Consider the following 27,042-nt stretch of genomic DNA (forward strand, 5'->3'; position numbering starts at 1 on the left):
GCTTTTAAGAGTCAGCTCTGTAGGTTGAAATGCATAGGAGAACTGAATAGAAAAGAGAAGAGATGAAGAAGGGATAAAGAAAAAATATGCCTCAGAGGAAAGACAACACAACAGAAGAGGCAGCCACTGGAAGACAGGGGCTAAGAACAGAGTGGTTAAAAACAGATGATGCAGAACTGACATTCATGGTGTATACCAGATTCCATGAATTCACTCGTTTGTTCATTCAAACCACGTTTAGTGGGTTAATCATCTGTGCCTAACAGGAGGAAACTCCTGGATGGTTCAAGGGTGGACAGATACTGTCCTCATCTCTGTGCTCCAGCTGCTCATTGTTGGGTGAGGGTGGGAGACTGTGGACCCATGTTAGAGGTGCGATGATGCTATGTGCTTGCAAAGCATACAGCGGGAGCACAAGGGAGGCCTTTACCATTCTCCCTTGGAAAAGGAGGAAGGAAGGCTAGAAAAGACGCTGAGCTGAGCCTTAAATGTTACTTCCTTAACAGTTTCTGGCAGGTTCCAATGGAGTCATTCAAAATAAGAAATAACCACCTACCAACCCTAATAAATGGTCTTCCCTGGTGGCTCCGAGGGTAAGGCGTCTGCCTGCAATGTGGGAGACCTGGGTTCGATCCCTGGGTCAGGAAGATCCCCTGGGGAAGGGAATGGCAACGCACTCCAGTATTCTTGCCTGGAGAATCCCAAGGATAGAGGAGCCTGGTGGGCTACAGTCCACGGGGTCGCAAAGAGTCAGACACGACTGAGCGACTTCACTCACTCACTCACTCACTCAACCCTAATAAATAGTGATCATAATGGTGCCTGAACCATCTAAGAAAAGTTTTTATGTTCTGTACAACTTGTGTGTGCCTTAAGACTTAACTCAGTGACTCCATCTATTCTCTGGAGGTGATCTCCTTCTTTGATCCCTCGGACTTAAACTGTCCTTATTAGAATTATCACAGGCCATGGACCATGTCTAGTCTATGACCCGTCATTAGCTCATACTGCTTTCCACTCTACGTAGTTTCCCTCATTACTGGATTGTAAATTCCCTAATGTCCTTGAAACACTTTTCTAGTAAATTTTGGCATTTGTCGTCTGCTGTTGTTCACTCCCTAAGTTGTGCCTGACTCTTTGCAAGCCCATGGAATTTACAGCTGCAAAATGAGTGAATCAACGTGGTGAGGCTCTTGACATGTCAAAAGATTACTCTTTTGATTATCTGGAAAATGTAATACTTAGTTCTAGCCTCTTCTCTGTAACAGAATTTTGAATGTAAGGCTCAATCCATGGTCTAGAACACCTGACAGTTAGGGAAGAAGTGTAGGCATTGGCTTTGCATCATGTGCACTTTCAGAAGAATATTACCTGTAGTCAGGAAATAACAGTTTTAAGGAGGCTGAGGTGCAACCCCAGTCCTAGATTGCTGCTCAGCATGGTTCATCAGGAAAGGGTGGGAACCATTTACAATGGTGTGAAATTCATCTGTGAAGCCTCTGTCAGTGCTGTGCCATCTGGTGAACCACTGGTGAATAACAAGCCAATTACATTACCTGAAAAGATGACATTGATTCTAAAATTTAAAACTGTGAGTGTTTCCTCATTGAATTCATCCATCAGTCAGTCAGTGTTGATGAACAGAATAACCAAAGACCTCAGGCTTAAATTTATTTGCATTATGGAATTCATATTTTCAGTTAATGATCCAGGGCTCAATAGTTCTCTCTCTGAGAGGTGTACTTTACGTGTCCTAGAAATTTCCTGTGAATGGGGAGATATGTTTTTTCCAGTAATTGAGAATGTAGGTCAACATTTTTGAGAATCACTCTGCAAATGGGAAGTGTTGCAGTGTATAAATTCAAGCTATTATTATTATTGCTATTAACTCTGCCTACTAATTACCCGAAAACCAGTTCATCCACTAAAACTTAACTTTTTAATGCAGACTGCAAGGAATTTATAACCTTATCTACTAGCCCTCTTCCTTTTTTAAAATTTTAATTTTCTTTTGATGTCTACGTGGTTAAACGTACGAGGTATAAAATTATATGAATGGTTACACGTTTAAAAAGTGATCCTCTCAGTATGGAGAGAGTAACATGGAAACTTACATTACTATATGTAAAATAGATAGCCAATGGGAATTTTCTGTATGATTCAAGGAACCCAAACAGGGGCTCTGTGACAATCTAGAGTGGTGGGATGGGGAGGGAGATGGGAGGGAGGTTCAGAGGGAGGGGACAAACATCTACCTATGGCTGATTCATGTTGATATTTGGCAGAAAACAACAAAATTCTGTAAAGCAATTATCCTTCAATTAAAAAAATAAATAAATTTTAAAAAGTGATCCTCTCTGGATAATCCTACATTTCTTTGGGAAGAATTGAGGAGAAAAAACAGGAATTGCAGGTGTGAATTAATTTTCATTTATTTAAAATTAAAGAAGAAAGGAAACTCAAATCTTCTAAAATAAAGTGCCTTTGGAGGTTAATTTTGGTTAAATGAATTAAAAACTGTTCTCAGATTAAAGAAAATAAGCAACAGTCAAATTCTCTGAAAACTTTTAAGGAAAAGAAAGCTTAAAGACTCCAATTTAGACATTTGAAATGCAAGTAGGAGCTTCCCAAACCGAAGGAAAAGAGAAGAAAATTCCTTTTCCTGAGACTGATAATGACTTAATAAGCAACCCCCCCCAATATTCTAAAATTTTAGAGAAAAACCCTGAAAAATACAAATATCTCTGATATTCACTTAGTGAGAAGTCATAGAATAGATTGAAATAAATGTGCTAGTATTTAAAATTGGTTGAAAATCACCACTGAATTCCTTAAAAATGTTTAGAGATCATAGAAAGATACACAGATGCTTTGTAAGATGTCGATATCTCAGAGACACTTCACATGAAGAGATATTGCCTGTTACTGGACATAATAAAATAGAATTATTCTAAAATCTTCCAATAATAAAATTTAAATTATTATACTGGTATTAGAATTTGTAGTTTACAAAAATGCTGCAGATATGTTTTTCCACAGTGAAATCCTTGATAAGAGAAATATTCAAACTCATGACCTATAGAAATAACTCAAGACATGCTATTATGCTAAGCAATGGAAATAAAATTATTTTTGGCAAATTGTAGCATAATGATGTTAATTAATTTGATATTACAATTTTCCTCTCTATTTTAAAGTTAGGCCTTATCTGGAACAGTTTTGCTGTTTTACAAGTATAATGAAGTTTGATAAGTCAAATATTAGAATACACATTTGATCAGCAGAACTCTACTCTGAGCTCAAAGTTCAGTTGATTTATAAACTTTATAAATATTAATGGAATGCTGCTGCTGCTCCATTATGCTTATTTAATAAGGGAAACAAGGAGTTATCAAAATGGTGACTGTTGGGGAATTAAGAAATTCACATTAGCTGTTCAGATAGCCAGATTTATCAGTATATTTTAAGATAGATTATTCTATTTCCTCAGTGCTTATATAAATATGAATATCATTGACCCATATAATTCACTGTATCTATACAAAGAAGTGAAACAAAACCAAAATTCTAACTAATAAGGCATGTTTGCTAAATACATACACATTTTTTTACAGCTTGTACAGCCTGTTATTGTTAAATATTTAAAGCAAGAACTAGTATTTAAAGATTGAAAATTCTAGTTATTTGTTCTGGAAGGACATTTCTCACTTTACTCCTTGTCATTTATTTTCGTTTAAGCAAGTCCATATTTCTTTGACCCCTAATGGTAAAGAAAATAGAATAGAATATCAGAATTCTCCAGAAGTTGATAGAGGTCAAATATTGCTAGCTGGGCGGGAGCCCACAATGCTTGGATGGAGATGAGTTTGCTAGTTTACACACTAGCAAGAGTGGAAATTTACCTTGACTCAACTGGAAGTGGATAAAAGCAGTACTATCATCGTGATCTAGAACTTGGGGACAATGCCAATGCATCAGCATGGAAGCCCAGTCAGAAACACTTCCTGTGGACGATGGGAGGACCAGCCTCATCGTACTCCTGCTTACTGATCCACATTTGCTGGAACGTGGACAGGCTGGCCAGAATGGAGCCCCCAATCCAGACGGAATACTTCCGCTCTGGGGGAGCTATGATCTTGATTTTCATGGTGCTGGGTGCCAGGGCTACAATTTCCTTCTGCATCCGGTCAGCAATGCCAGGGTACATAGTGCTGCCTCCAGACAGCACAGTGTTGGCGTACAGATCCTTGCGAATATCCACATCGCACTTCATGATAGAGTTGAAGGTTGTCTCGTGGATCCCACTGGACTCAATGCCCAGAAAGGAAGGCTGGAAAATGGCTTCTGGGCATCGAAAGCGCTCATTCCCAATGGTGATCACCTGCCCGTCAGGAAGCTCGTAGCTTCTCTCCAGGGAGGAGGATGCTGCAGTGCTGACCATCTCTTGCTCGAAGTCTAGTGCCACATAACACAGCTTCTCTTTTACGTCACGAACAATCTCCCGCTCAGCCGTGGTGGTGAAGCTGTAGCCTCGTTCGGTCAGGATCTTCATGAGGTAATCTGTCAGGTCTCTGCCGGCCAGGTCCAGACGTAGAATGGCATGAGGCAGGGCATAGCCTTCATAGATGGGCACAGTGTGAGTGACCCCATCCCCAGAATCCATCACGATGCCAGTGGTCCGGCCTGAGGCGTAGAGGGACAGCACAGCCTGGATGGCCACGTACATGGCAGGTGTGTTGAAAGCCTCAAACATGATCTGAGTCATCTTCTCCCGGTTGATCTTGGGGTTGAGGGGTGCCTCAGTGAGGAGGATGGGATGCTCATCTGGAGCCACGCGGAGCTCGTTGTAGAAGGTGTGGTGCCAGATCTTCTCCATGTCGTCCCAGTTGGTGACCACTCCATGCTCAATGGGATACTTCAGGGTCAGGATGCCTCTCTTGCTCTGGGCCTCATCCCCCACGTAGCAGTCCTTCTGGCCCATGCCTACCATGACCCCCTGGTGCCGGGGACGCCCCACCATGGAGGGGAACACAGCCCTGGGGGCATCATCACCGCCAAAGCCTGCCTTGCACATCCCTGACCCATTATCCACCACCAAGGCAGACAGCTCGTCGTCACTCATGGTCCTGTCCAGAATCTTCCAGATGGGTGAACAGAAGTTAAATACAAAGACCAGACTGTGGTATGCAAGAGAGAGAATGAACAGGCTGACAACTCTTCAGAACTGCCTGCAGAGAGGGGAACCTGTGCTGTGATGATAGGTATTTAAAGGTACACACTGGCGCCTCCCTTGTCCTATCCCACCAGTTCTCAGCATTTCTGGGTGGGGTTGCCTTTGAGGTATTAATAATTATGATGATACAAATCATTAGTAGGCCTTCCTTCATAAGGGGAAAATTGGCTACCAGGTGGCTGAATCTCAGGTTACTATAATTAGGCAACCCACACAGGGCTGTCAGCTTGCTTTGGTTCAGTGTCTGGATAACTATCATGATGCAACGGGGCATATAAATGCTAGATGAAAGAAATCTGGACCGAGGTATGGGTAACAATGCCAAAAGGGGCACTTCCTCCCTAGTTTGCCCTCTGGGTCCATTTTCTGTACCCTAGATTTAATTTTCCATTCTTAATACATTGTTCTTAAGAATTTGACTGTGAAAACTTAACTTTTTCAAGATTTTTTCCCTCATTAGATTCCAAACCCCAAAGGATATCATCATGATAGAAACTGTTTTAATGAATAAAAATAATGAATGGCCAAGAGAGGCCTCACAGCTGTAATTATTATGCATTTGTCATGTAAAAATTTAGAGTATTTAAGAGACTTCTAATGCATTAGTGATCAAGTAAAATCAATAAACTACTACAAATTTTCTTTCCTGATATAAATTCTAATAACCAAATTTCATTAAGCACTATGCTTATTAGACATTGTTCATAGAACTAGGTTTGTTGGGTTCATGTTGATTGCATAGGGGCTAAATGTCCAACCATCTTGTATGATTTATTAGATAAAATGCAGATTACAAAATATTTATTTGCATAATTCTTGTTATATAACAATAAGTAAAGTTTAGCACTAAGATAAAATTTTAAATAATCATTTGAACTGATCTTTAAAACATTTTGATCTTTAAGATTCATATTATGGTATCAACCATCTCTGTAATTGTTAAATGTATCCAATTGAAATAGTATTAGCTTTCCTTCAATAACCAGTCCATTCTAAAGGAGATCAGTCCTGGGTGTTCATTGGAAGGACTGATATTAAAGCTGAAACTCCAATACTTTGGCTACCTCATGCGACGAGTTGACTCACTGGAAAAGACTCTGATGCTGGGAGGGATTGGGGGCGGGAGGAGAAGGGGACGACAGAGAATGAGATGGCTGGATGGCATCACCGACTCGATGGGCATGAGTTTGAGTGAACTCCAGGAGTTGGTGATTGACAGGGAGGCCTGGCGTGCTGTGATTCATGGGGTCGCAAAGAGTGGTCACGACTGAGCGACTGAAGTGAACTGAACTGAACTGAAGCTCTGATCATTGGAAGGACTGATACTAAAGCTGAAGCTCCAATACTTTGGCCACCTCATGCAAAGAGTTGACTCACTGGAAAAGATTCTGATGCTGGGAAGGATTGGGGGTGGGAGGAGAAGGGGACGACAGAGAATGAGATGGCTGGATGGCATCACTGACTCGATGGACATGAGTTTGAGTGAACTCCGGGAGTTGGTGATGGACAGGGAGGCCTGGCGTACTGTGATTCATGGGGTCGCAAAGAGTCGGACACGACTGAGCGACTGAACTGAACTGAACTGAAGCTCTGATCATTTCACAGGAAGTTTGTCTGCTTTTTATTTTTAATATAGAAATATAGATAACCTGGTAATGTGTGTATCATGATAAAATATAGGATGTTAGTAACATCTTACAAGGAAACAGCAATTAAGGGAGTTCATTACTTTGTTCCTTTATGTATTAGGTAAATGGGACATTTAGGAAGTCAAGAGATAACTGGAGTAACAGGCAAGTTTGGTCTTAGAGTACAAAATGAAGAGGACAAAGGCTAATAGAGTTTTGTCAAGAGAACACTCTAGTAATAGGAAACACCCTTTTACAACAACACAAAAGACTACTTTACATGTGGACATCACCAAATAGTCAATACCAAAATCAGATTGTTTACATTCTTTGAAGCTGAAGATGGAGAAGCTCTATACAGTTAGCAAAAACAAGACCTGGAGCTGACTGGAGCTCAGCTCATCAGCTCTTTATTGCAAAATTCAGGCTTAGATTGAAGAAAGTAGAGAAAACCATTAGGTCATTCAGGTGTGACTTAAATCATATCCCTTATGATTATACAGTAGAGGTGACAAATAGATTCAAGGGATTAGATCTGGTAGACAGAGCCTGAAAAACTATGGACAGAAGTTTACACATTGCACAGGAGGCAGCGAACAAAACTATCCCAAAGAGAAATATAAGAAAGCAAATGGTTGTCTGAGGAGGCTTTATTTACAAATAGCTGGGAAAGAAGAGAAGTGAAAAGCAAGGGATGAAGGGAAAGATATACCCAACTGAATACAGAGTTTCAGAGAATAGCAAGGAGAGACAAGAAGGCCTTCTTAAATGAACAGTGCCAATAAATAGGGGAAAATAGTAGCATGGAAAAGACTAGAGATGGCTTCAAGAGAATTGAGAGATCAAGGGAACATTTCACACATCAGTTCAGTTCAGTCGCTCAGTCGTGTCCCACTCTCTGCGACCCCATGAATCACAGCACGCCAGGCCTCCCTGTCCATCACCAACTCCCGGAGTTCACTCAAACTCATGTCCACAGAGTCGGTGATGCCATCCAGCCATCTCATTCTCTGTCGTCCCCTTCTCCTCCTGCCCCCAATCCCTCCCAGCATCAGAGTCTTTTCCAATGAGTCAACTCTTCGCATGAAGTGGCCCAAGTACATAGATGAGCACAATAAAGGGCAGAAAAGGTAAGGACCTAACAGAAGCAAAAGAGATTAAGAAGAGGTGGCAAGAATACACAGAAGAACTATACAAAAAAAGGTCTTAATGACCCAGATAACCACGATATTGTGGTCACTCACCTAGAGCCAGACATCCTGGAGGGTGAGGTCAAGTGGGCCTTAGGAAGCATCACTACGAACAAAGCTAGTGGAGGTGATGGATTCCAGCTGAGCTATTTCAAATGCTAAAAGATGACGCTGTGAAAGTGCTGCACTCAATATGTCACCAAATTTGAAAAACTCAGCAATGGCCACAGGACTGGAAAAGGTCAGTTTTCATTCCAATCCCAAATAAGGGCAATGCCAAAGAGTATTCAAACTACTGCACAGTTTAGTTCAGTTCAGTTGCTCAGTCGTGTCCAACTCTTTGTGACCTGGTGAATCACAGCACGCCAGGCCTCCCTGTCCATCACCAACTCCCGGAGTTCACTCAAACTCATGTCCATCGAGTCGGTGATGCCATCCAGCCATCTCATTCTCTGTCGTCCCCTTCTTCTCCTGTCTGCAATCCCTCCCAGCTGTGCTCATTTCACATGCTATGAAGGTTATACTCAGAATCCTTCAAGCTAGGCTTCAGTAGTACATGAAGCGAGAACTTTCCATATGAACAAGCTGGATTTAGAAAAGGCAGAGGAACCAGAGATCAAATTGCCAACATTCGTTGGATAACAGAGAAAGCAAGGGAATTCCAGGAAAACATCTACTTCTGCTTTATTGACTACATAAAAGCCTTTGTGTGTATCACAGTAAACTGTGGAAAATTCTTAAAGAGATGAGGATACCAGACCGCCTTACCTATCTCCTGAGAAAACCGTATGCAGGTCAAGAAGCAACAGTATGTGGGTTAAGATGACATGAAATTAAAAGACGCTTGCTCCTTGGAAGAAAAGCTATGACAAACTTAGCATATTAAAAAGAAGAGACAGGAAAACCTGGTGTTCTTCAGTCCATGGGGTTGAAAAGAGACACAACTGAGCAACTGAACAACAACAGCATAAAGCAAGATTTGGAGCTGGACATGGAACAATGGACTGATTCAAAATTGGGAAAGGAGTATGACAAAGCTGTATACTGTCACCCTGCTTATTTAACTTATATGCAGAATACATCATGTGAAATACCAGGCTAGATGAATTGCAAGCTGGAATCAAGATTGCCAGAAGAAATATCAACAACCTCAGATATGCAGAAAGTGAAGAGGAACTAAAGAACCTCTTGATGAGGGTGAAAGAAGAGAGTGAAAAAGCTGGCTTGAAACTCAACATTCAAAAAACGAATCTCATGGCATCTGGTGCCATCACTTCATGGCAAATAGAAAGGGAAAAATTGAAAGCAGTGGCAGATTTTGTTTTCTTGGGCTCCAAAATCACTGAAGATGTTGACTGCAGCCTTGAAATTAAAAGATACTTGCTCCTTGGGAGAAAAACTTTGATGAACATAGACAGCATATTAAAAAGCAGAGACATCACTTTGCTGACAAAGGTCCATCTAGTCAAAGTTATAATTTTTCCAGTAGTGGTGTATGCATGTGAGTTTTGGACCATGAAGAAGACTGAATGCCAAAGAATTGATGCTTTCAAACCATGCTGCTAGAGAAGACTCTTGAGAGCCCCTTGGACAGCAAGGAGATCAAACCAGTCAATCCTAAAGGAAATCAACCCTGAATATTCATTGGAAGGACTGATGTTGAAACTGAAGCTCCAATACTTTGGCTACCTGATGTGAAGAGCTGACTCATTGGAAAAACCCTGATGCTGGGAAAGATTGAAGGCAAAAGGAGAAGGGTCGGCAGAGGTTGAGAAGGTGGTTAAATAGTGTCATCAACTCATTGGGCGCGAATTTGAGCAAACTGTGTGAGATGGTGAAGGCCAGGGAAGCCTGGTGTGCTGCAGTCCGTGGGGTCATAATGAGTCAGACATGCCTGAGCCAGTGAACAACAGCAAAGCGGGATATAATCTCCTCTGTCAACTCTTCTAAAGCAAATTTTCATGCCCATATCTAAGTTATCTAAAACCTTCCTTTAGGTTAATTAATTAATTAAGCAACTCAATAGTGGCCACTGTGTAAGAGGTAGCAGTAGCCCAGTAGTCCTGGACAGACGTGTACCCTCTAGTTCAAGGCCAGTATCAGGCAGTGTCCTTGCCCATGAGCTTCCTAGAGGGTCATGGTAACACGAAGCTATGAGTGTCCAATCCTCTTCTTTGCCTATAACTTGATATAGAACTGTTTTTTCTCTGGGTTTTTCCAGTGCTTTCCTCTATAATGTGACTTTGAAACTTTCCTTTCTAACTAGTCATGGAAAAATGTGTGCTTCACCACAAAGTCCATAGCTTTGCTTCTCCCCCCACCCCCGACTAGGACTATCTATTCCCTTAGTTTTTTTTTTTTTTGGTAGCTGTAAATCCATTTCCTCCTTCAATAAAATTAAAAAATTCACCCTTAAACCTTCACACTGAATGGTATTGTGTCTGTTTCATGTAGCACAACCAAGCTTTTGATTAAAACTATTTTATTGCTATAGGATGGTGCTTCTGGAAATGATTTTTTCTTATTTAGACCTGTAACAAACTGCATGTATGCCCTACAATACTGAAACAAAACAAAATATTGCATTTAGCAATGGTTCTGATTTATGAATCCCTTCCAGAATATAAAACAGTCATATCAATGAAGAAGCCCATATGACACGAAGAACAACCTCTAGATTCTAGATTTACTAAAGCACTCTCCTAGAATTGCCTTTGAACTGAGAGCTGGCTGGTAATGAGTCCACACTGCATAGTTGTCTTGAGACTGAGGCTGATGTCTACTTTTATTAGAAGACTTTCTAGCCTCTTGGTGTCCCAAGAGAAATTTTCATCAATTATGTATTCTTAAAATAAGATTCAGTCAGTTCAGTTCAGTTCAGTCGCTCAGTCGTGTCTGACTCTCCGCGACCCCATGAATCACAGCACGCCAGGCCTCCCTGTCCATCACCAACTCCCGGAGTACACTCAAACTCATGTCCACAGAATCGGTGATGCCATCCAGCCATCTCATTCTCCGTCGTCCCCTTCTCCTCCCGCCCCCAACCTTTCCCAGCATTAGAGTCTTTTCCAGTGAGTCAACTCGTCGCATGAGGTGGCCAAAGTATTGCAGTTTCAGCTTTAGCATCAGTCCCTCCAATGAACATCCAGGATTGATCTCCTTTAGAATGGACTGGTTGGATCTCCTTGCAGTATAAGGGACTCTCAAGAGTCTTCTCCAACACCACAGTTCAAAAGCATCAATTCTTCGGCGATCAGCCTTCTTTAACCCCCAAATAATACCAGAGGGACATATCATAATTAGACAGTCATTTAAAAATAGCATCTGTTGGACTGGTTACATTTTTTTAAAGTAGTAAGAATTTGTATGAGTGAAGCATAGGAAGATGGGTTTACAAAAGCTGGGCTCTAGGGGTCTCTAGTTCCTGAAGGTAATAGATTTTTATAACTGACTGGGATTTGCAGATATTTAGTTGTGTGTGTTAATCTGCTCAGTCGTGTCTGATTCTGTGCGACCCTATGAACTCTAACCTGCTAGACTTCTCTGACCATGGGGTTCTCCAGGCAAGAATACTGGAATGGTTGCCATGTTCTCCTCCAGGGGAACTTCCTGCCCCAGGGATCAAAGTGAAAGTGAAATCGCTTTGTCGTGTCCGGCTCTTTGCGTCCCCATGGACTATAGCCTACCAGGCTTCTCTGTTCATGGGATTTTCTAGGCAAGAGTACTGGAGCGTGTTGCCATTTCTTTCTCCACCCAGGGATCAAACCTGCATCTTTTGGATGCCTTGCATTGGCAGCCAAATTCTTTACCACTAGTGCCACCTGGGAAACCCATTTAGTTACCTAAATCTAAAACCTCCTGGGGTCTTTATGATTAACTTTTGGAAGCCCAGAATGTCATTTTCTTTCACATTTGGCCTAGTTTGACTCTCACACAGCTATAAAAACCCCAGAAGGGATAGGTAGGGGCATGACATGTAAGGAAAGTCAGCTGAGGTCCCTTGAAGCATTGCCCTGCCTACCATCACCTTGCCTTTTCCATGTAACCTTCAGTTGATTTAATCCACAAACAGTTATTAAACATCTCCCATGTGTGGGCTCTGGTGATGTACCATGAATAAAACACAGCCCTTATTTTTAAGGGGTTAACTGCCTGATGGGTGAAAGTGCCCTCTCATCAGGCTGACATGTGGTTACTCTGCACTGATGCAGGAGCAGCCAGCTTGTGTCCTGATTGGCACAGCCTGGGCTGCTCTGGTCCTTGTGACTTATTTTGAATATCATTCCCCAGTACACAGATAACTGTGGTTGATGTATAGGGAGAAGGAGCTTGGGGTGATAAGAATGAGGATGGAGAAGGCCTTAAACCTGGGGTGAGGGGAAGAAGAAGATCCCTATGCTGAGTCTCAGAGGAAGAGCAGGAGGCTGCTGGCCCATGCAGGGTATGTTGCATGTATAAACTTGGAAAAAAATCAGAGAATCAATAATTTGGAATTAGGTATCTACACAAATGTCAGCAAGGGTTTGGATCCTAGTAGTAGGGGTGACAGAGTGAGGGGAACTCTAGAATTGGAGGTAATTTCCCCGCTGTGCACAGATGATTGGACTAGGGGACTCTCGGCCATGTGCCCATGGAGGCCCATCTCAGTGATTATCTCCTATCCCCAGACTCTCATCTCTAAACCAAACCACTTGAGACTGAAAGTTTGAGTGAGGCCCCTTTCTGCTGCCACCCTAGGGACCCAGTTTGAAATTCGAAGCCAGCTACCGTGTTCCCTGCCCAAATACATGGATGAGTAGCTAGTGAGATTTTTTTCATTACATTTGCTGATTTATTCATTGATAGATATTGCCGACCACTTTTTAAGTTAAAAACTCTTTTATCTGATACTTAAATACTATCCTATATTTATATTTCATATTGATAAAATGGCTTAATCATATATTGGGAAGTACAGTTGTTTACTTAGGAGAAGTCTCTCTAACATACGGTTTAATAATTTCTTGTGATAAATTAATGATAAGCATTTACTGATAGAGTTTATAATGATTTACTGTTTATTTGTTTTATATGGAATTTTGTAGAAACGTGAAAAATTTACAAAATGCAATAAGCACTCCCCCAGATAAAACCCAACTCACCTGTTTTTAAGGCAGGTGTGGGCAAGAAGGAGGAAGAGGTGGTGTTGGTGAAGTGTCACCTGGTTAGTTCTGGGAGGCACTTGGAAGGATAATTGGGGCACAAAATCGTTTCAGTGGCACAGTGACCACAGCTCCCAGCCCCCGGCCTGTGCTGGCCTATTTTCTGTGAACAAGACCAGCATTCACTCTTCAGACTGACAGGGCTTCCCCTCTGATATTTAACAGGACTAGAAATGAATTTTATGGCAGTTTTTTCTTAACTCTTGACTTTAAAATATGCCATAGATCAGCTTTCGGCTAGATGGATTGACTTATTAATATAAACAAAGTTGTCAAGAAGAGAAATGGATTTCTATGTGCAGTAGATGAGCCTTGGGAAAATATCTTGATTTTAAGGAAAGAGGAGAAAAAGCAGGGGAGGAAGTTTGTGCAAATGGAAAAGTCAATATTCACCGCAGCTCACCCACTGCTTCACATCAGGCAAGCTCCAAGCTGTGCTCTGATTCTGAAAGGTGGAGAGAGCAACAGGAAACATTGGGATTCCTAATCACTGAATGTGTGCCAATTTCTTTGCTAAATGTTTCCCTCACACACGCCAGTTCTTTAATCATCATGACAGTCCTCACAAGAAATCTAGCATTATCATCCCCATCGTAGAAGGATTAGACTGAAGTTTAATGAGTAAACTGATCAAAGCTACACACAGTGATAGAGTCAGTGTCAGGATTCGAATCCAAGCAGATCAATTCCAGAGCTCAAGCTCTGCCTGAAGATGGGCTGAAAGAAAGTGTACAGGGCCTCTGACTAGCAACCAGTGAGACAGGCAACCAGCTAGGACCATGCCTGTGAAGTCTTTGTATTCCTGCTGGGAAACATCATCTTAAAGTGTCCAAACACCATTTTAGAGTGGAGACCAGGTTGAATATTAAAGTCAAAGAAGAAAATGAAAAATAATTATAAAGAAATGTAACACGTTCTTTCAAGTTATTAATAAGAATATCAAGACCTCTTACTCTCTAAATGGAGAAAAAGAAATGGTGACTTATGCCTGGACTGAGAAGGGAAGACATTTACAAGTAAAGAGTCAAATCTATGATCTAAAATAAGAAAATAGCAGCAAAGTGATTTCACGAGGCAGTTGCAGGATGTGGCACTAAAAAGCAAAAACCAAATCATTACAGTAAATGCATGCTTTGGATTGCAGCCATTTGCAAAGTGAAGCCCTCCAGATGTCAGTCTTCAGAGCATAAATGGCATTGTCTCCAAACCTCCAGATTTGACCATGACATGCCAATGGTGAATGGTAGAAAGTGGGGCAGAGACTTTCTGCTTTCAAGGGATTTGGGAAGCATGGTGAGCCTGGGGTAATTGAATCCACTGGATGGTTTCTGAAGCAGGCCAAGAATAGAAGTCAACTAAAATGGACAGTAACTATAGATCACAGAGGTGAGGTAGCAAAACTTAAGAATAATAAAATGTCAGATCAAAATAAAGGCCCTAATGATCAGATCGTCTTAAAGATTATAAGTTGGAGTTGGGGATAATTCACCTGGGAGCTCAGATCATTCACTGAGTGTGAGGGCCTGACAGGACCTGAAGGGAAGATGTTACAGACAGAGAATAAACAACTCGACATGTAGGTGTGGTCTGATATAGGCTGGAGCTGGGGAGACCATGGGTCCTAAGGCTAATTTACTGAATCCAGTCTCATAAAAACTCATTCTGGGGAATCTGGCTTTGTGACTGCTCAAGTATCATGCCTGATTTCTTGCGCATTTTCATTAGCATCATCTATAAATCCCTGTCTGCCCAATGGGATTATGACTGTCAAATGCTGGACCATAGCAGTGTCTCTTCTCTGGAAGAGTGCTTGATATTCTGGGAATGCGCTGCCCAGGATCAAGTACATAGAAGGGGATGACATAGGATGAGAGGCTAACTTAGGGTCTGAAAGCATTGTAACTTACTTTCCAGGGGAAACGTTGTGATTGGCAAGAAATGACTCAGTGTAGTTTATTGTTTCTCTAGTCAAGGGAAGCTGTCTTTCTGGGGATCTCAGGAGACACAGCCAGGGAATAGTTTCTGGTATCTGGGACAATAAGGCCTCCTTAGGGTTTTCTTAGTTCTTTCTACTGATGGCAAGGCAGCATGTTATCTGTTGATAGGAATGGGCAAGGAGACCCTTTGGGATGGAGTTTAGGAGAGGAGGGGGCGTCTAGAAGAAATTAAGGGCAGTGAAATATGAGAACTTACACCTGTCTGTTGATGGTCCCTCTTCCTTTAGTTATGTCACCAAGCCTAGCAAAAATATCGCTGAAGGAGTTACAGAAAAGACGGTCCTCCTATTTGGTGCAGGTCCTGGATTGCTCATCAGGACTAACCCTCAGTGTGGTGCAGGCCTGCAGACTGGGCACAACTTCTTTGGTCACACAGTGCTCTACAAAGGTTTTAAAATTTTTACTTTTAAATATTTACAAAATAATTAGCTTCCGAAATTCTCAATTCTCTTGGGGGGGAAAAAAAAAAGATGAATTAAGCAACACTGGGCCCAAGTACAGCTAAAGAGCAGCTGCCGCCTTTAGCAGGGGTGCAGGGTCTCCTTCCCCTACCAGCCCCCAAATTCTTGCGGTGTTGCTCCCACTCAGCATCATTCAGGCTCTTTATAGGTGAGTTTAATGTGTTCTGAGAAACCAAAGAGGAGCATGCATCTTGGAGGGGTGGGGAGGGGAAGAGACAGGTGGAAGCCTGTGCTCTGGGACCTTTTGTTGTTTGGGGTATGAACTGGTAGCCATAAGAGAGGCAAAATACTATGTAGCCAAATTTCTTTAATTAACATGACAACTGTCCAATGTAATACTTAGTCTTTAGGAGTTTAAAAAGAAATTCAGTTCAAAATACAGTAGGGCAGAAAGGGAGGTCCTGTTCTTCACTGTTTTTGAGGCTGGGATAGGGCGGAATGGGTTTGTTTTACAGAAGAAAGGATTTTGAACTAAATAATTAGAAAATTGCTGAGAATATAATGCATTACACCTCTGTTTTTTGGTTATTTGTCTCTGTTGCTGCTTTGAAAATTCAGAAGTGTGGCACCTGGGAATTTCTCTGTTCTGGCTGGACAGGTTGAAAAAGACTGGGCTGAGTTTTTAAACGGTGTTATCTCATTCTGGACTTTTCCCCGTCTCTTTGAAGCAGGACATCTGTCCTTATGAAGGAAATGAATGTGTTTTCACTTCTTCAGATCCGTTTCCTCTGAAACTATGAGTTATTCGTAAAAGGGCACCCAAAGATGCTGCAGCATGAAAATTCACTCAAGGAAAACATTGGTTGAAGCATTCAGAGTAAGTCCTCCTTTTGTATCAGCTATAAATGGAATCTGAATCAAACTAGTAGAGTATCTGAAATTGACTTTTGGATTAAAATAAAAGAGGGAGAATAATTTCATTGATGTCTCTGGTCCACATTGGTGACATTTTCAGTTTTAACCAAAAAGGAAAGAAAAAGGGCTCCAGGTTAGATAGAAGGTTAATTAAAAACACTGTATGGAATATAAAAATGCAAAAACATTCAGGAATGTTAACCTAAGGGCAAACTTTGCCAAAGAAAGTAGAGTGACTTGGGAGAGATAGAATGCAGAATTTTATTTATTTTACATAAATCCAATATTCATTTATGGAATTGAAAGATTAGCATATAACTCACATATGAACCTGTCACTCCTTGCTGTAAAGCTGTTGATGACTTCCATTCGCTGTAGAACAAAGTCCAAACTGCTTAGCACAGACTTTAAGGCCCTCTATTATCTGGCTCCAACCTATTTCCCTAGACTGACATTTCCCGTCCTTCCCTCCCCCGTTCAGGAATCTTGTGTTCCAGGCTCCTGGACTAATTGCTATGCTGCTCTTACTTACTCCACTGGGAATGTCCTTTCCACCTTCTCTGTCGTTCGACCTTCCATCAGTCTCAGAAGCTCATCAGTTTCCCCATAAAGCCTTCTCTAGTTTCCCCAGTAGGAGTTACTCTAGCCTCTCTCGAGTCCTACAGCATGTAGCTTAGATTTTTGTTGTAGTTTTTTTCCTTTTCTGTTTTATGTTGTTTATGTGCATGGTTGTCTCCCTCACTCTACTCTCTAGATCATGCCCATATTTTATTTCTCACAGGGCCAGTGGCAGGGTTTTGTGACTTTTGTTGTTTAATCATTGCCTATTGACCTATACTTCCAATGTGTATGATTAAACAGCATTTGATTGACTGGACTATGATAAAATTCCAACATATTCTGTGTATAAGTTCTAACCAAACACCTTTAATACCAAATTCATCAACTTCTCCAAAATGCTCTGTTTATACCAGTGGCTTCAAAATATTGAAAATCATTCCATTTTCTAATTTGGAGGACATTTTTGACTCAACCGTTTTATTCTTTTTTTTTTTTTTTTTAAATCATAGTGTTGTATGACACCAGATTCTATTGGGTATTCTTTGAGATTGTTTCCATTTTCTCATTTCTGCTGCTCTTTACTCTTAGTTCAGTCCTGGGTCATTTCACAGTTAATGAAGTTCCAGAGAACTTTGCTGAATAACTCTTCCAACAACAAACCATTCTGAAGACAACTGCCAGGAAACTCTTAAATCATGTATACTGAAATCTCCCAGGCTCCAAATTTGCTACCACATAAAATCTAAACTTCTCTGCCCTGCTCAGGTTCTACAATAACTATCAAAACATGGTGGTTAAATCTGGCAGCTCTAGAATCTGGCAGAGTTAGGTTTGTCCCTACGCTTATGAGGTCTGTAAACTAGGGCATTTCAGAACTCCCCAAAGTCTGTTTCCTCTTCTCTAAGCTTAAGATCAGTGTACCTACCTCATAAAGTTGTCTTGGGTTTGGCAAGAGATGATGCCTATAAAGCCTTTAACAGAGTGCAGAGTAAGAGCAAAAGTGCAAAGGGTATGCACAACAATCATTGCATTTCCCGTGACTCTATGGGATGCTAGCTCAGCTCTGCTCAACTGTGCCTCCTTACTACGAAGGAGGTGAAGAGCAGGCAGCAGAGCCACCCTGAAGTGAAATCTGCTCAGTCGTGTCTGACTCTTTGCGACCCTATAGACTATACAGTCTTTGGAATTCTCCAGGCCAGAATACTGGAGTGGGTAGCCTTTCCCTTCTCCAGGGGATCCTCCCAACCCAGAGATCATACCCATGTCTATTGCATTGCAGGCAGATTCTTTACCAGCTGAGTCACCAGGGAAGCCCAAGAATACTGGAGTGGGTAGCCTATGCCTTCTCCAGAAGATCTTCCTGACCCAGGAATTGAACCAGGGTCTCCTGCATTGCAGGCAGATTCTTTACCAACTGACAAGGATCCTAATGGGGACTGAGCAAACTCTATATATGGGGCAGGAGTCTATGTATAGTGCTAAGAAAAGGAAGTTAGGGATGGCTAAATGGAGGTGACCAAGAAGCAACAGTTAAAACCAAACATGGAACAATAGACTGGTTCCAAATTGGGAAAGGAGTATGTCAAGGCTGTATATTGTCAAGGCTGTATATACCCTACTTACTTAACTTATATGCAGAGTGCATCATGCAAAATGCCAGGCTGGATGAAGCACAAGCTGGAATCAAGATTGCTGGGAGAAATATCAATAACCTCAGGTATGCAGATGACACCACCCTTATGGCAGAAAGCAAAGAGGAACTAAAGAGCCTCTTGATAAAGGTGAAAGAGGAGAGTGGCAAAAGCTGGTTTAAAACTCAACATTCAAAAAACTAAGATCATGGCATCTGGTCCCATCACTTTGTGGCAAATAGATGGGGGAAACAATAGAAACAGTGTCAGACTTCATTTACTTGGGCTCCAAAATCACTGTGGATGGTGACTGTAGCCATGAAATTAAAAGACACTTGCTCCTTGGAAGAAAAGTTATGACCAACCTAGACAGTGTATTACAAAGCAGAGACATCATATTGCCAACAAAAGTCCATATAGTCAAAGCTATGATTTTTCCAGTAGTCATGTATAGATTTGAGAGTTGGACCATAAAGAAAGCTGAGCGCCAAAGAACTGATGCTTTTTAACTGTGTTGTTAGTGAAGACTCTTGGAAATCCCCCTTGGACAGCAAGGAGCTCAAACCAGTGAATCCTAAAGGAAATCAACCCTGAATATTCATTGGAAGGACTGATGCTGAAGCTGAAGCTCCAATACTTTGGCCGCCTGATGTGAACAGCTGACTCACTGGAAAAACCCTGATGCTGGGAAAACTTGAAGGCAGAAGGAGAAGGGTTGGCAGAGGTTGAGATGGTTGGATGGCATCACTGACTCAATGGACATGAGTTTGAGCAAGCTCCAGGAGATGGTGAAGGACAGGGAAGCCTGGCGAGCTGCATGCAGTCCACGGGTCGCAAAGAGTTGGACACGACTAAGCGACTAAACAATAGCAAAAGGGAGGTGGACAATTAGTGAAAGACCCTGCAGCCAATAGTGAGTGGTTTGAATTCCAAAAGCTGGACAGTGATTGGTCATCCTATGTCAGGCTATATTCTGAGTAGAGATGGAAATGAATTTGTTTCTTGAGATTTATTGATTTAGACATAGAAAGTAGAAAACGCAAGGCCAGAGGTGTCTCCTATTGATCGCAATGCAGTGTTCTTGTACTACTGGTGTTTGGAAACAGGGGGGTCTGTTCGCACCTCTGAACCCACGTTGGCACACTGCTCACTGGAGTCTTATGGTAGAGCTGCACATGCTCCCTGGAGAGGGCAGGGAGGACAAGGGCAGCCCTCACAGGCATCTTATGAGTGACATGGTGAACCATGATCTTCTGCATAGTCAGTGGTGACTATTGGCAGAAACTAGATACCTGTAACTGGTCTGTGGGTCATTAGACATCAACAAGGGTTGTTGGCATTGTTCTAAAGGACCCAGTTCCAGCTACTTCTTACTAGTTCAAGAGTCATTTGTCTGTTCAGTGAGGATGCTATGTGTACTTTGCAATTTTGTTTCAGTGTAGAGCATGAGCATTTGTTTATGTAGTTAGAATTTTAAATGCTTTCTGAATATTTTTTAAATTGTGTCTGAGTGTTTACAAGTAATTGGTTAAAAAAAAACACCCCCAAATTCACAATTCTATGTGAATGATGGTTTAGTCATCAGCCAAGATCGCGTGGGCTTCTCTGGTGGCTCAGATGGTAAAGAACCTGCCTGCCAATGCAGGTGTTCGATCCCTGGGTGGGGAAGATCCTCAGGAGAAGGGAAAGGCTACCCACTCCAGTATTCTTGCCTGGAGAATCCCATGGGCAAAGGAGTCTGGCAGGGTATAGTCTATGGGGTTGCTAAGAGTTGGACACGACTCAGTGACTAACACTTCACTTCAGAGATCACATATTTACACAGTATACAGTATATTTTTACTGTTTACTTCAGAATGTGTGGTGAATTGGCGGATCATATTGTTTTAAAGGCTGGACCAGACAATGGCCCCCCAGGGTCTCCTGTGCTGTGCAAAAAACCCCTGCAATTATATCAACTAGGGAAACCTTTAGTCCTGTGGGCTTCCTGCCATAGTCATGGCGGCAGCAGGGAAGAGAGGAAGGACGGGCTCTGGAGGGTTCCAGGTGTTTCACTAACCACCCTGGCTTTGGGCAAGACATCAGCTGCTGCGACTTCAGTGTCCTTCTCTATAAAATGAAGTGAGGAGATTTCATCTTACTTGGCAGATTGAACATATATGTTTGGCTACATGTGCTCTGAAAGCATCACTACACTTGGCAGTAGGTAAGTAGAAAGACACTAAAATTGAGGGTAAAGAGAGGAGGAGAGGACACAGCAATGACATTTTGAAAGCAGGAATGGTGTGAATGGGGAAACGGAGACCTCAGCCGGATGTGGAGGAGCCCACAGGCAGCAATGTTCTTCCTGCAAAGACGCGGCAAGGCTCAGGACTCTGAGGCCCCAGGTGCTTCTAAAACGGGGGGCGCACTCGGATGGGAAACAGAAAAATTGGCTACAGATGTGGAGCAAAAGCACATAATGAAAGATACCCTCCCTGCCCCGCCCTGTATCTTCAGCTGGGAAAGCTGAACTGACGCATCTCTTGTTCATAGGGCCTTTCATCTTCCAGCAGGCTGGGCCCAGGCTTTCCCCTTGGCTGGGTGGGTTTCTGAGAGAAACCTGAAGTCGAAGCCTGAAGGGACGCTCGAGGCCTAGACTGAGAAGTGACACAGTGTCTCTTCCGTGCATTCATCTGGGCAAAGCAAGGCAAAAGGCCAGCTCAGATTCAAGGGGGACAGAGAGAGATTCTACCTCTTGATGGACAGGGCTGCAAAGTCACGTGAGCGCCAATGGGGCTATGGATAAAAGAGAAAAAGCTGTGGCCAATTTTGCAAACAGTCTACCATAAGACGCAATAAGGCTGGGATTCCTGAAAACACCCATAGGTTTCAAGATTGCACTGTAAAAATAAAAGGCCATATGGGAAAGGAAAAAAAAAAAGGATTGGGGCAGAGAATTCAAAACTTATACAAAACATTAATAAAAACAGTAATTGATACTCAGGGAAATAACTTGGACTCTGAAGGCAGGCAGCGTATTTGTGGCTGGGGCCTCTTGTGGCTGGTACATAATATGAAGTTGGAGAAATAATTGAGTGGTGATGTTGGCAACACTTTCATGATAGCAGGGCTGCTGGTAACTCATGCAGTGTAGATAGAAGTGGCATTTTAAGTCAGTTTGGCTGCTCTTAAGGTCCTGACAGGCAGTACAACCTGCCTGGAGTCAAAAGCCACACAGGGCTGGGGTGCAGCCTCTTCGGGGTGGAAGCCCAGGTGGAAATGCTTGTTTTTAATTTCCAAAACACAGGCACAGTGGTTCTTGTGGCCAATGCAGCAAGTGATATGAAAGCTTTTGTTCTTTCTGCTGAAATTTGGAATTCCACTCCACAATGTGTTCTCTGCGCTTAGGAAATATTGCACATGAAGTAGAGTGACTTTTGCATTGTACGGACTGTTTCTCTATGTGCCGAATGCATGGGAGCCACTGGTATGGCAGAACCATACCTTGTAGGGGAATAGACTCTGCTGAGGGATTAAGTAAAAGTCTACATTGTTCATGGAGAGATCCTTAGCCTCCTTTCCCAACTTGTCTTCAAAGGCAGGCTTCCAGCCAGGCTTGCACCACCTGGACACGCGAATAGAGGGTAAAATGAGCCGTGGAGGGAAGATCTCCAGCACTTATCAGTCCATCCCACAGTGCAGTCTATCATGTTAAGCCTGAAGAGCCCCCAGTCAGTTTTTTATTGCCTCACTTTAAAATTTTTTATCTAAAACATTTGTATTTTTTAGTGGTTCAGTGTCTTTGTATGTTACAAAATGATCACCAAGTATCTCACTTCTAAAGAATGAATGACAGCCAAGAATACCAGTCATCTGAAGACACTTCTAAAAGCAGATCCTGACAAGACAATGGGAACAAAAGGGCCATGAAAGAGGCCAAAAAAAATCAAGAAACAGAGAAAAGAAAACCCTATGAAAAGTAAAACTATGAATAATATCCTCAGGGAGATAAAAGGTGATATTGCATCTATAAACCAAGAACAGGATGACGTAAAAAGAAATATTAAAAGCACCAAAAAGAACTTTGAGAATTTAAAAACAAGACTGCACAAATAAAGATTTCAATAGCACAATTGGAATGTAAAGTTGAGGAAATTTCCCAGAAAGTATAATAAAGCAATAAAGAGGCAGAAAAATAGGAGAAAAGAAATTTAGACAAAAAATAAAATGATTAATCCAACTGTAGAAAATCCAACTGTTTTTTCCATAAAGGAAAAAAAATGGTTTCTAGAACTGAAACATGTCAAATTCCATATTGAAATTTTAAAGTTACAAATAGATGGGAGAACCTTTCTCATAACTCATGTCATTGTAAGACTTAAAAACATTGGCATAGAGAAAATGTAACAAAAGCTTTAGGTGGGAATAAAAAACACAGGTCATAATCAAATAAATGAGGATTGGCATTATCACCAGGCTTCTCAATAGAGAATAAGAAATTCTGGCAGAAATTGATATCCAAGCTAGAGTTTCATACCCAGCCGATCTCATAATTAATCTGGGGAAACAATAAAGCTTTTTTCCAAACATGTAAGATTCCAAAATTTTATCTCCCATTTGCCTCTTAGTTCATACTGGCATATGTGGTCAAGGAAAACTGGAGGATATATTCCCGGAAAGAGGAAAACAAGGGCTCCAGAAAATCAGCAACTAAACTCAGGAGACAAAACAAAAATGTCTCCAAGATGGTGGTGAAGGGAAATGCAGATTCAATAGCTGTGAAACAGGCTTGGAGAGCAACACATCCAGAGGGAATAGGGGCACAGAAGGCTCCAGACAGGCCTTGTAAAGGGGTGGGTGAAGCTTTTAGCATTCCTGATGTGCTTGATGCATTGAGAGAAGATTTGTTTGGTAGAGATTGGAGAGACGGGTACATAGAACAGTAAACCAGAAAAGAGACCGTTATTAACACCAAAGTAACGTGCAGGTCGAAATGTGGGTGATGCTGAGATGGCCATAGTGCTGTAGATACTGAATCATGACTCTATAAGAATTAATGATATAATGATGCCTGAGTTCTGGGAACAGGGAATCCATGACCATATGGAGGCATCAAGAGTGCTAAATCTTCCTCTTCCTTAATAGGAAGACATAGATAATATCTAACTCTGGAACATCAAGGAATAGCTATATAAGTATTTTATTTAAAAATAAGGAGACAAAAACCAAAACAAATGTCTACAAGAATTATTCATTGCCTCTGAGGAGAAGGACTTGGTGGTAGAAAGAGGTGAGACAGGGAAGTCCATTTTTTTTTTTAAACTTTTACTTTGTATTGGAGTGTAGCGCATTAACACTGTTGTGATGGTTTCAGGTCATAGCAGAATGATTCGGCCATACATATGCATGTATCCATTCTCCCCCAACTCCCCTCACACTCAGGCTGCCACAGAACACTGAGCAGAGTTCATGTACTGTGCAGTAGGTCCCCTGTTGGTTATCCATTTAAAACATAGCAGTGTATACATGTTGATCCCAAACTCCCTAACTATCCCTTCCTCCCAGCTGTCTCCTCAGTACCCATGAGTTCATTCTTTGTGAGTCTGTTTCTGTTTTGTAAATAAGTTCATTTGTATAATTTCTTTTTAGATTCTGTCAAAAGGGATGTCATATGATATTTCTCTTTCTCCATATGGCTTACTGCACTCAGTATGACCATCTCTAGGTCCATCCATGTTTCTGCAAGTGGCTTTATTTCATTCTTTTTTAATGGCTGGGTAATATTCCACTACATATATATGTACCACAACTTCCTTATCCATTCCTCTGTCGATGGACATTTAGGAAAATCTATTTTTTAAAAGGTGGCTCAGACAGTAAAAAGTTACACACCTTTAAAAGCATCTATAACTTTGATAAAAGAAGCAAAAGGTTAAAAAGTATTGGACCCTCATTAGAAGCAACTCTATAAACTTGCATTTAGAGATAATCACTACTGTTATTTTCATGTATTTTTCCTACGTATTTTGTAATACATAATTTATTTCTTATTTTCCTTGCATATTAATATATCACAAACATTTCTCCCTATATCATATAAAACACAAACAATAAATAATTAGATGAAGAAGAGCTTCCAGTAGATATTCTGAGGTATCTTCGTAAGATGAAATAATGAGCTAGGCTAGACACAAGAACCAAATTTCCTGGACTTGAATGGGGGATATTCCAATTTCAAATTATTCTGTCTATTTATCATATCATCTTTCCTTTTTTAGAGGAGGGGGAAGGGTAGTTTAGTATATGTGATCTTTGAAGGAATAAGCATCATTATTCTTGGGGACATGCTCTCACCTTCAGGAAAACTGACTGTGACATACAAGTTGCCTTAGTTCAGTTTTACTGTATTTGACAATAACAATGACATCTTATATGTGCATACTGTCCTTCAAGAGCTGTTCTTTACTGCGTTTGATTTCAGAATAACTGTGAGATACATAAATAGAAGATTTTTTTGTACAGCCCACATTAATATTTAATGTAATGTAACACTATGACTTCACTTTCACTTTCACACATTGGAGAAGGAAATGGCAACCCACTCCAGTGTTCTTGCCTGGAGAATCCCAGGGACGGGGGAGCCTGGTGGGCTTCCGTCTATGGGGTCACACAGAGTCGGACACGACTGAAGTGACTTAGCAGCAGCAGCAAAATCAGAGGCAGGAGGTGGACAGGGCTGCTCCCTTAAACAGTGAGGAGGAAGAACCATCTCAATTTATGTAAGCACCCTGAACTATGAGCTGGTTTGGGAACTAAAGGACTGGGTGGGTCAGGATAAAAAGTCCTAATATTAATAAACAAACCAACCACCATCTCTTTGTCCAAAAACACAGAAATAGAGTTCAGAACCCATTCAAAAGGCACATTGTGAAGATCACAATAAGTTTTCTCATTTAGATGTTTAGGAATCTCCATGGTGAAGGAGTTGGAAGCTTTCTACCTTTGGCACATGAAAATATTCAAAGCTCAGTCCTTTCAGCCTTGGTAAAGCTTGAGAAAGAACACCAAAAAGAATGAAAAGGGAGCCTACAGTTCTGGGTAAACTGCCGTCCTCCAGCTTGAGATCTGATCCTCTGGAAACAGCTGGGAAGGTGGTTCCACTCTTCTGAGGCTTCTTAGAGAAGTTCTTTCAACTGTCATCTTTATGGACTGTGTGTGTGGTGGGGAGGCAGTGTGCACGTGTAGAAGTAACAGTGTGGTTGGAGAAAGACTTCTGTCTATATTCTAGTTCTTCTTAATTTTCATTTCATTAGAGTCTATTTAATTTTTAAAAAATCATATATTTTTTAAAGCAAAGGAATTCCCTTGATTTACAATTTGCTGAGAACTTACTGCTGTCTTGCTGTGATCCAAGGAAAAGGGTGGGTAGAAGAGAAGGTCCTATCAGAGAGTTCTGGGGCCACTGAGACCGCCTCACCCTCTCCACTCCCGGTTAACCGTGAGAATAAAAACAGCCACCCAACGCCTGTTACCAGAAACCTAGACCTTCCATTTCGTATCACACACGTGTAATGGAGAAAATAAATTAATTGAAGGCACTAAGTTAATTAATGAACTGAATACTCTAAGTCATGTATATTTTTAAAAAGTTGTGAACAGTTGCTTGCCATGCAACCGAAGCTTGTTTTTTCTTTCTTTTCAGTGTTACGTACTTGGAAGTAGGTGCATTCTATGCCTGTAGACCTTGTGGCTCCTGCCCTTGGAGCCGGGAATGCTGTGCTGGTGAGGATCCCTTTTTATCCGCTAGATGGCAGCAGCGTTCTTTCTGGCTCACGGGGAAATAGCTCTCTGGCACAGCAGATCTCTACCAAAGGCAGAGGCTGCACGTAAGTCTTTATAGTCAAATTTTATTTACTGCTGTTTTGGAGGCTGTTTGACTTAGTCTACTATTTACTAATGAGAAAAAATGATTTTTCTCTTTTGTATGGAAAAACAATGGTTTTGTATTTCTAGAGTCATTCATACTTTTAGACCTGGGCGGGGGTGGGGGCGGGGGCGGGTTTCTCAACCGTGGCATTGAAATTTGGGGCTGGATAATTCTCTGTTGTGAGGGCTGTCCGGAGGAATGTAGGTTGTTTATCAGCATTTCTGGCCTTTACCAACTTGATGTCAAAAGCACCGTTACCCAGCCTCCCCATTTTTGACAACCAAAGATGTCCCCTGGGATTCTCCAGGCAAGAATGCTGGAGTGGGTTGCCATTTCCTTCTCCAGGGTATCTTCCCGACCCACGGATCGAACCTGC

At 41.7% G+C, this 27,042-nt stretch overlaps 1 protein-coding gene and 1 long non-coding RNA gene across 4 annotated transcripts in view; one reads left to right on the forward strand and one right to left on the reverse strand.

Moving 5' to 3' along the window:
* The window catches only part of LOC148774993 (uncharacterized), a 61,047-nt gene extending 34,427 nt beyond the window's left edge, over window positions 1–26,620 (forward strand). The window contains exons 3-4 of the long non-coding RNA XR_016035206.1: window positions 16,428–16,527; window positions 26,442–26,620. This is a non-coding gene — a long non-coding RNA (uncharacterized LOC148774993). The remainder of the gene's footprint in view (window positions 1–16,427; window positions 16,528–26,441) is intronic.
* ACTBL2 (actin beta like 2) lies at window positions 3,992–5,122 on the reverse strand. Of its 3 annotated transcripts, none has more exons than XM_088827570.1 (2): window positions 4,994–5,122; window positions 3,992–4,867 (listed from the first exon to the last, which is right to left on the reverse strand). In XM_088827570.1, exons 1-2 carry the CDS (start codon window positions 5,120–5,122, stop codon window positions 3,992–3,994), a joined length of 1,005 nt encoding a protein of 334 aa, XP_088683696.1. The 3 variants fall into 3 exon arrangements, with proteins under 3 accessions (XP_088683696.1, XP_088683697.1, XP_055277999.1); XM_088827571.1 differs by lacking the exon at window positions 4,994–5,122 and having other exon boundaries at window positions 3,992–4,671; window positions 4,812–4,824; XM_055422024.2 differs by having other exon boundaries at window positions 3,992–5,122.
* Window positions 26,621–27,042: the final 422 nt, after the last annotated feature.

This window comes from Moschus berezovskii, chromosome 18 (genome assembly GCF_049115385.1).
Source record: "Moschus berezovskii isolate FMDL1 chromosome 18, NW_MosBer_1.0, whole genome shotgun sequence".
Lineage (NCBI taxonomy): Eukaryota > Metazoa > Chordata > Mammalia > Artiodactyla > Moschidae > Moschus > Moschus berezovskii.